The sequence below is a fragment of the Leptosomus discolor genome, unplaced genomic scaffold, assembly GCF_034619465.1.
Source record: "Leptosomus discolor isolate bLepDis1 unplaced genomic scaffold, bLepDis1.hap2 HAP2_SCAFFOLD_29, whole genome shotgun sequence".
NCBI classification, from domain to species: domain Eukaryota; kingdom Metazoa; phylum Chordata; class Aves; order Leptosomiformes; family Leptosomidae; genus Leptosomus; species Leptosomus discolor.
The window spans coordinates 264933-274764 of NW_028237772.1; the positions used below are offsets into that span (position 1 = coordinate 264933).

Below are 9832 nucleotides of genomic sequence, written 5' to 3' on the forward strand. Positions count from 1 at the left end.
TGTTTGGTGATAGGAGAGAAAGGTAGCGAGCCACAGTGCGAGTCTCCGATCCTTCAGATGAACTAGTGAGTCCAGCAGGTGAAAAACAGCCCGTTGTAATAAAACATGTGCCCTTTCCAATGAGGAAAGGGCAGGGGCGGGCTCAGGGTGCAGAGGGGGGCCGCTGGGTGCGGGGCCACGGGGAGCCGGGATGGGGGTGCGAGATGGGGGGTTTTAGCTGGGAGAGGGGGGCTGGAGGGTTGAGATGGCGGGGCTGGGGGCCGGGGCGGGGAGAGCTGGTAGGGGGGCTGGAGGTGGCCGGGGTGACGGGGAGGGGGACTCTTCATCCCCCAGAAAGCGCTGCCCTCGGTGGGGGGCACCCTGACAGCGGTTGGATGGGGTTTGGTTGCTTTCTGTGGGGGGGAGGAGGCTGGCGGCTGCCCATCCCTCCTGTCCTCCCAGGACTCCAGGCAAAAAAGCTCCTGGGCTCCCCCCTGTCCTCCCAGGTCTCCAGGCAAAAAGGCTCCCGGCCTCCCCAGGTCGGGCTGTGAGTTTTCGGGCAGGGCAGCAATGATGGCCCTGCTCAGCCTGTCCCAGCTGCTGGACATCGCCATCGGGACGCCCGAGATCGGGACGCCCGAGATCGGGCCGTCAACTTGACGGTGCTGTACAGCCTGCTGCAGGCCGTGCTCTGGCACCTGGGCCTGCAGGACCTGCCCGCACAGGAGCAGGGGCACCTCCTGGAGGGGGACCAGCCCGCCAAGGCACGCCCCAAAGAAGGGGGACAGGGCGGAGGTCCTTTCCCTGGGAAGGACCCGCTGCAGGGGACGGCAAGCAGCCCTGACGTCGCCTCCATGGCTGCCGACATGGAGCAGATGAAGAAGAAGATCCAAGTGAACGCGAGCGGCATCTCCAAGGTAGAGGCTCTTGCCAGTCCCCTGGGTGCTCCCTGACGAGACGCCCCCTCCTCTGGGGTTTGCACGGCTGTTGTGCTTCCCTTAGACCAAGGTCTGGTTTAAGCCCAAGCTCATGGCAGCACGTGGGGCTTCACTATGGGGAAGGGACGGAGTTTTGGGGTGGAAGAGCCGAGGCTGAAATGCTGCCCCTCACGTTGCCATCAGCAAGTTGTGGTGGGTCCAATACAGCCCCCGGAGCCCTTAGCTCTGCTGTCCAGAGAGGCTCAGCACCCCTGGAGGTCCATCCTCACCACCCTCTCCATCCCTCCCTTCCCTACTCCTGCCCTACGGCTAAGTACGGCGTCAGCTCCCCAGGCAGCTGAGAGGCTCCATCAGCACCTCACGGGTCTCATCTCTCACCGCAAATCCCCTTGGCTCACCCAAGGGCTAAACCCAGCACCGGTGGGGACAGGAGAGGGGCCTCATCCTGCACAGCACTGAGCTGCTCGTGGCCATGCTTCGCTTGGGCATCCCCGATGGGAAGAAATAAGCTCAGGTTCAAGGAAAGAGCCACTCTCAGTGCTGCAGGGCCGGATCCTGCTGGGGCTGGGACAGGGAGAAGGCAGCAGGGAGGGTTTCCCTGGATGGCTGAGCAGAGAGCGCTCATCCTGCTCAGGCAGGCCCCTGCTTGATGGCTCCCCGCTTCGTTAGCAGCGGTTGCTGCTGCCCTCCTCGGCCAGGCTGTGGTAGAGAGGGTGGCAGCGACTCTTTGCTCTTTGGATTGGCTTAGTCAATTTTGGATTGGTCCCCTGGCACCCAGACCACCACCCCAGGGATGCAGCCAGGATCCCCTGGCACCCAGACCACCACCCCAGGGATGGAGCCAGGGACCCCCAGCATGCAGACGACCATCCCAGGGATGCAGCCAGGGACCCCCAGCATCCAGACCACCATCCCAGGGACACAGCCAGTACCTCCAGGGACCCAAGGAGGAGGAACAGGGGTTCGATCAAGCCCCCCCCCCCGCCTGGAGCCCAGCCGTCCTGGTACTGAGACTGTCCCTGCTGAAGCCACCCACGGTGCTCTGGAGATACAGATGGATGCCACAAGCCCCAAGGAGGGAGGCAAGGCTTTGCCCAGCGCACAGCTTGCCCTGACAGACCACCCAGCAGCGGGCACCTTCTCACTGACAGCCCAGGAGATCCCCCTGGATGCCGATCCCAGGGTCACATCCCCTTCGCAAGAGCTGGTGGTGCCCTGGGGGTCCTCGGGCTCCAGCAGCGCCTCCGAGCGCTACGCAGAGATGGTGGAGGCTCTCCGCCAGATCGGGCACCTCGGCCACCTCTGCACTGCCCTGAAGGAGCAGGTGGCCCAGCTGGAAGACAGCAAGGCAGACCACGCCGAGCTTGAGAAGCTGCGTCTGCTCTTCCTGGAGGGAGGTGAGAGCCCTGACAGGGCTGGTAGGGGGATGTTTTTCATGGGGACACCCAAGGTCAGGGGCTCCTCACACCTAGAGCCTGGCCCCGAGGGTGAGACCCCCTCGCTGACCCTTGGACCATGTCTTTCTAGACAAGGAGAGCATCACCAGTGTCCTGGCCAACCTCTGGGGCTCGGTGTCCTCCTTGCAGGGCCTGGCCAGCGATCTGCAGGGCCAGAAGGGGAAGGTGAGCCAGTGGCAGACCCTGAGGGGGCTGCAGGGATGACAGGGGGGCTTTGGTCAGGGATGGGGCAGGTGAAGGGCTCCCATGCTGGGACGACAGGAGGGAGCCATGCCCTAACTCTGCCACTTCTGTGGTTCCCAGATCAGGCAGCTGGAGGATGCCCTTGGGAAGCTGGGGGTAGTTGGAGCCGACCAGCAAGCGGATGGCATTGGCCAGATCATCCAGCAACTGGGGTAAAAGAATGGGAGAGGGTTTCCTACCCCATGGGGCTGCAAGGGAGAACCCCCCATCCCAGTTTGGGGGGGATGGGAGCCCCCCAAGCAGCCTCGTGGAGGCTAAGCCTGCCTGTGTCCCTGCCTCATTGGCCAGGTCCATGCTGCAGGAGATAAAGCAGGAGCTGAAGGATATGGGAGAGCAGCAGGAGATGTCCAAGGCCACGCTGGAGCAGCTGGTGACCAAGACAGCTGACCAGCTGCAGGAGCAGGTGAGGTCCAGGGGGAGCGCTCCCACCACCCGCCGGCTCAGTGGGGTGGTCCTGGCAAAGGTCCTGGTCACATCCCCTGGCTGGATGGGGCCATCGAGCCTCAGCGTCACCAAGGCTGGTTGGCTGCATCCGTCCCATCTCAGAGCCGATTCCTTCTTCCCTTTCTGCAGCTGGACAAGCTGAGGGTGATGGTGGAGAGTGCGGGGCAGGAGCAGGCAGCGTGCCCCACCTGCAGCACGGACATCAGCACGCAGGTGGGGCAGCTCCTCCAGAGCTACGAGAAGCTCCAGGAGGTGGTGGACTCCTTCATGTCGCGGCAGCCGGTGGGCAAGGTGGTGAGGCAGGTGCCGGGGAGGAGCCAGGTAGGGAGATGCCAGCATGGGGGGCTCGGGAGGGGGTTGCCAGGACCTCCCCTGGCTTGTCGTCCTTCCCTGTAATGGGGGGAAGCCCCTCGCTGCCCCCCACGTTGGCTTGTATGAGTCAGCAGCATGGAAGGAAATTTAAACCTTGATGCAAATGTCCTGCTGGCACTGAGAGCCTGGGGCCACTGGCCCAGTAGCCTGGGTCTGTCCCACTGGGCAGCCAGCCCCTCCTTGCATGGCACTGCCTTGTCGTTTTCCTCCCTGAAGCAGGATGAGTCGCTGCTGCAGCACATCGAGGCCGCCCTCGTGAAGGTGAAAGGGGACTACGAGAAGCTCAGGTCTGTCACAGGGAACCTCCTGGATGACCATCACCAGAAGCAGACAGATGTCGAGGCAGGTGGCTGAAACCCCCATAGGGTCAGAGCTTCCTCCGGGCAGACCCCAGGCTGGGGACCACAAGGGAGTTGTCCCCCTGCCAACCTGCTCGCAGCCCTGTGGAGGTTCAAAGTACCTTTCCTGGAGGTTTTTTGGGCGGTGGGTGGCAGAGCAGGGAGTGCTCAGCTGCCTGGGAGGCTCCGACCCTGCTGTGGTGCCATGGGATGCTTTCTGTGTTGGAAGGCTCTATTCCAGTCCCTGGGGAGGCTGAAGAAGGAGAAAGTGGGCAAGGAGGACCTGCTGCTGGGAATTGATATGGTATGGCCCCGAGGGGCTCCGGCACCAGCCAAGGGGGTCCCAGGCAGGGTGACAAACACCCCTTGTCCCCTGGGGGCTCGGTGGCAGAACTGGCCAGGGGGAGGGAGGATTTCCAGACCAGATGCAGGTCCCTTGTCAGGTCCCTCCATCTCCCTCCAGGTCTCTTCAGCTGGTGGGAGCAGCCTCACAGCGGTGATGGGGTGAGCGGGCCACGTAGCCGCTTCTCCGTCTCAGCCCCAACACGAGCTGGCCCTGCCCTTCGTACCTCCAGCCTTTCCTTACCCCTCTCCCGCCTTGCCCTGTTGCTAGAAAGCAGACAAATCCGCCCTGGCCAGCAAAGTCAGTCGCACCCAGTTTGATGCAAGCGTGGAGCGGCTGAATGAGATGAGCCAGGAGATGCTGAGCCGGATGACGTGCCAGGAGCAGGGTTGGCAGCAGGCCCAGAGGCAGCTGAGTGAGGAGATGGACTCGAAGGTGAGGGGTGGCTCGTCCCAGCTGTGTGAAGTTGGCACTTTGGGGGCTTGGCAGCCCAAGGCAGCATCCCTCTGAGGATCCCCCCCTCCTGGCTTTTCCCTGGGGACCATGATGTCCCAGCCCGGGGCAGCCAGCTGAGGGGGTGCGTCCGTCCGCAGCTGGACCGCCTGGAGCTGGGGCCTTTCCGGCAGCAGCTGGAGGAGCACTGGAAGGGGATCCTGGAGCAGCTCAAGAAGAAGCTGAAACTGCCGGAGGCCGACGGTGCGGCTGGGATTAAGAAGGGAGTGCGATGGGGATGGGGACGGCTTTGAGGACAGCACTCGCCCCGTTCCCTCTGGTTATCGCAGCCAGTGCCTGCGTGGTAGCCCAGTATCGGCCCAGTGTAGCCAGCGAACCGTGGGGATGCTGGCGAAGCAGCTGTGCCTTCTCCTCCCACCAGTAGCAGGTTCCTGCCTAGGAGGGGGCACCTGCAAGACGGAGCCCTCCTGAATCGAAACCGGGGTGTGGGTGCAAAGGCTTCCTGGAGTAAGGGCAGGGAACAGCGGCTTGTCCTCCCCGGGCAGCGGTGCGATGCGCAGCGCTGCGGAGCGGGGTTGTGACCTGCCCTCCTGGCAAGGCGCAGGGGGGTAATTAGCGCTGACGAAGCAATGAAAGCGAGGTGAGGGCTGGTTCGGATGGCAGGCCTGGGCGCCTGCGCCCTTCATCTCGCTTCCTTGCCCGCCCTGAGCAGCCACAGGCCCTTGCCAGGTCTTGGAGGTGCCAGAGGGGCCAAGGCGAGCGTGTCCCAGTCCTTGGGGCAGTTGTGACGAAGCTCGTCCTAAAAAACCGTGGGATTCCTGCATCCCTCAGGCCTGGCAGTTGCTCCCAGGCTGGGAGCACCCCACCCCAGCAAGAGGTACGGGATACCCCCCATTTTGTCTTTCCCAGCACCCCCAGTTCCCATGGAACTGGGATGCTGCGGGTGTCCTTGGGAGTACTTCCCATGACAGTGATGGTTTTTGGGCGCTCCCCTCTGCAGATTCTCCGGTGCCTAATACGAGGTGGAGGTTTCTCCTAGGTGGGAGCCCATGAACAACCACTCTCCTGTGGAAGGATATTTACCAAGTAAGGGACATGTGAACAATCCAGCCTTTCCAGAGAATCCGAGCTGGGACGTACCGGAACTGCTGAAAGTACAAACAGCTTCCGGTGCAGGGGGCATGAACATCTTAGAGGTGCAGGAGAAGAGACAGCCGCCATTCATGACGCCGTTGTAATTTCTTGAAGAAGATGAGTGTGAACATTTGTGACCGTGACTTGAACATGACTCGCAATGTGGCCAATCAGGTTGGACTACGGGCCGTTAGTTGCGATGAAGCCAATCAGTATTTATTGGGTGTGGTCGAGGGTTATAAATGGCACTGGAAACACGGAAATAAAGGTTCACTTGTTAGATCACGTTGATCGTGTCAGTGTCCTCACTCAGCTCCCACACTCTCCCCCATCGTACCCCCTTTATTTTGTAACCAGCTAGCAGGCTGGGACCTTACTGGGATGGTGGGGGATAAACGAGGCTCAAAACCCCACGGTTCCCCCCAGCAAACGCTGTAACTCGCTACAGCGAAGTGACCAGCACCTTGCTGCTGCCTGCAAGCCACCTGCCTGCTTGTGGGCCAGTCTGTGTCCCCCCCAGGAGCTCACCCTGCCCTTTTCTCCTCCCCCAGGGCTCATTTCTGCTGCTTGTCCTGCGACGGGTCCCTCAGCATGCTGGTGCCTGGCCAGTGAGTAGCACCAAGCACGGGTGCACTGCGGGGGGCTGCATGGGTGGGATGGGGAGGAGATGGGTGCTGGCGGTGCCCTGCTGTGCCAGGCATGGGGGGGTGGCTGCCTGGGGGGGTCTGACCCTGCCCAGCCCTTCTGAAGCACTGCCCATCAGCAGGGGGATGGGGACACCTCCTCGGGGGGCAGCAGGCAGGGGGAATGCTGGGGGGTACAAGCCCGTGGGTTTTGGGGCATTGCCCCGAGCTGGGGTGGGTCATTTGTCCCCTGTCACCCACCTGCGGCTCCTGCCCTCCCCAGGCGTGTCATGGCCCTCCCGTACATGCGGCCGTTGCCCCCCTGCCATGCCGGGCGCCCCCACACTGTCCTTGAGCGGGAGCAAACACAGCAGCACAGGTACAGGTAGGGGACGCAGGGACCCATTCCTGGCCCCTGGGGTGCAGGGGCCCCCTGCCCCGGGGAGGGAGAGCTCTTCCTTGGGTGGGGATGGAGGGGTTCATGGAGGCCTGGCCAGGGGAGCAGAGATGTCCTGCGGAGCTGTGCTTGCCCCAGGTCTGTGGGGGTTTACAGCCCGCTCTGCGCTGCCCCCTCTAGCCCAGGTCTCTGTCTCAATGGTGCTGAAGCCGCATGTCACGAGTTGTGTCTGGTCTCAGCCTGACATCAGGCTCAAGGGAGAGTCAGGTGCCTCCTGTGAAACAGGTCACTGAAATTAGGAGCTGCAGCTGGGACCACCCAACTCCTGCCTCCTGGTGTCCTGGGCGTGGGGTGCAGGGACCTGCCCTGGCCATGACCTGCTCACCGGGGCTGTGGGGAAAGAGCAGCTCCAGCCCGGTTGTGGGGGGAGCCGGGAGGGACCTCACTGGGGAGCAGCCCCCTGGCCCCCTCCTCGGTGTAGCAGGGTGAAGCACAGGGTGCCACAGTGCTGGGTGCTGAGCATCCCCGTTCCCTGAGGGGAACCGCAGAGCAGACCCGTGCTGGCAGCGGGACAGGTGAGTTCCCATCAGCCTGCGGAGCTGCTGCACCCCAAAAATGCAATCCCAGCCAGGCTGGCATTGAAGGGGTTCGTGGTGAGCCAGGGATGTTCCTGCCTCGCTGCACACAGGCTTTAGGAGAACTCATTTCTGAGCTCACCTCGGAGTAGTGGTCAGTCAGATTTTGGGTTGGTTTGTTTTTTTTTTAAAAAATTGACTGTTTAAATTTGGCAGTACCTAAACAGATATTTGTTGCAAAAAAAAAGAAACCAAAAAACTTCAAGTGGCTGTGTTTTGAAAAAAACAAGCAGCACCACAGCCACACGATTGAGGCTGGACACGAAGCTGGAGGGGGGAAACAGCTCTGAGCTTCTGGGGTGGTGTTAGCCAGATTAATTTAGAAACCCCAGAACCAAACAACAAGAATTGCCATGTAATTATTGCCTTGAATAAGGAGTGCCGTGCCCATCCTTGATATGTCCGTGTAATACGTGGATATTGATAAGTAGTAAAGTTGGTACGTGGAAAGTAGAGTTGTGTGGAGAAGGAAAAAGATAAGGAAGGGTTCAGGTTTGAAAACCAAAAGATGGGGGGAGGAAAGAGTAAACCTTATGAAAAATCCCCTTTAGGATGTGTTCTGACGCATTGGAAAGATAGAGCAGGACAAGGGGGCACAGAAAATAAGAGAAAGTTAATGAAGTATTGCAATCAATGGTGGCCGCTTTATAAGCTGGAAGATGGGGCAAAAGGGCCTAAGGAAGGCGGCACGTTAGACTACAACACGCTCTTACAGTTACTGTTGTTTCTGAGGAGAGAAGGGAAATGGGATGAAGTAACATATGCTGATATGTTCTTTGTTCTCCAGGACAATCCTGAGTGGCAAAGGGACTGCGGATTAGTACCCCCACGAGACCCCAAGATCCTCGCATTCAAACAGAAAACAAAAAGAAGAACAAAAAGAAACTAAAAAGATGCTGCTTGGCTTGTCGCATTGGCCAAAGGTGTACAGAGAAAAGTCAAACTAACCCCGGGTCAGAACAAGATCTGAGTGAACTCTTTAGGCCCCCTCAGCAGCCACAAGGGCGAGATGAGGACTTAGAAAGGGTCCGTACCCCTCCACATCCTCCCTCCTCCCCACCAGATAGCCCGATACCTTCCCGAACCCGGGGAAGGCAGACAACCGAAAGTTTTCCAAGCTCCTCTCTGGGACGCAGTTGGACCGGATGGAGAAACAGGAAGAGTCAAAATACCATTCTCTTGTAACGATCTGAAGCAATGGAAAGATGCTGCCTGAAAATATCGCAGTGACCCAGTAGGCGTTACTCAAAATCTCAAGTTTATAGTAAAACAGTACAGCCCTGATTGGAATGACATGTAACTGTCCAAATGCCTAATTCAGGGCCCAAATCTGCTCTTTTGTGGCCCAAACCATCCTTTTTAGGGCCCAAAGCCTCCTTTTTAGGGTGCAAATGCTCAGTTCAGGGCCCAAGCCCTCCTTTTTAGGGGCCAAGTAGTCCTTTTCTTAGGTCCAAATCCCCAAGTCCTGCTCCAAACCCTTCTTTCTAGGGTCCAAACGCTCCTTTTTAGGGTCCAAATCCCCTTTTCAGTGCCCAAACCCTACTTTTTTTAGGGTCCAAATCCCCATTTCAGTGCCCAAAACCTATTTTTTAGAAACCAAACCTTCTTTTTAGGGTCCAAATCCACACTTCAGGGTCCAAATCCACACTTCAGGGTCCAAACCCTCATTTTAGATCCCAAACCCTCTTTTTTTAGCGTGCAAATCCCAATTTCAGTGCCCACACTCTCCTTTTCAGGGCCCAAACCCTCCTTTAAACCTGACATGATGGACCTTAAAACGGAGGGTTTGGGACCGCAAACTCAGGCTTTGAGCCCTGAAAGAGGGCTTTGGACCCTCCCAGGGAGGATTAGCACGCTCACGATGCAGCTTGGACCCTCAAATGCCTGTCTGGAATCTAAAAGGGAGGCTTTGGAGCCTGAAAGTGACAGATTGCAAAGCCAAACACTCCCCTTGGGCCCTAGAAATGAGGCTTTTGAGCCTGAAATGTGGCTTCAGATTAACAAACTCAAACTGGAAAGTAAGAATGAGGCTGTGGTCACCATCGTGTGCTTTGGGCTCTAGATAGGAGGCTTTGGAGCTTCCAAAGGAGACTTTGGGGCTTCAAAATGACGCTGAGGGCCCTGCAAATGAGTCATTGCACCTCGAAAGCGTTAACCTCCAAAGTTAGAAATGAGGCTTTGGAGCCTGACACTGAGGCTTTGGAGCCTGACACTGAGGCTTTGGAGCCTGAAAATGCAGCTGTGGCTACCAAGCAAAGGCTGTGAGTGTGAAAGAAAGGCTGGGAGCCTAAAAACGAGGATTTGGGCCCTACAAATGGGGCTTTTCAACCTAAAACGGGACCTTTGGTGCTGAAAAGGAGAATTTGGACAAGGAGGAACTGAGGCTTTGAGTCCTAAGTGGGGAGTTTGCAAATTGAAAGGAGGGTCTGGAGCCTAAAAATGAGGCTGTCCCCTCTAGAATCTGAGCTATGGACCC

General features: G+C 58.9%; 1 protein-coding gene across 1 annotated transcript; it reads left to right on the forward strand.

The window, feature by feature from the left end:
- Positions 1-2960: 2960 nt before the first annotated feature.
- On the forward strand, positions 2961-6713 carry LOC147412836 (glutamine-rich protein 2-like). Its single transcript, XM_086480945.1, has 9 exons — positions 2961-3020; positions 3191-3347; positions 3603-3775; positions 4001-4075; positions 4385-4549; positions 4708-4810; positions 5399-5444; positions 6253-6309; positions 6608-6713. Exons 1-9 carry the CDS (start codon positions 2961-2963, stop codon positions 6711-6713), a joined length of 942 nt encoding a protein of 313 aa, XP_086337071.1.
- Positions 6714-9832: the final 3119 nt, after the last annotated feature.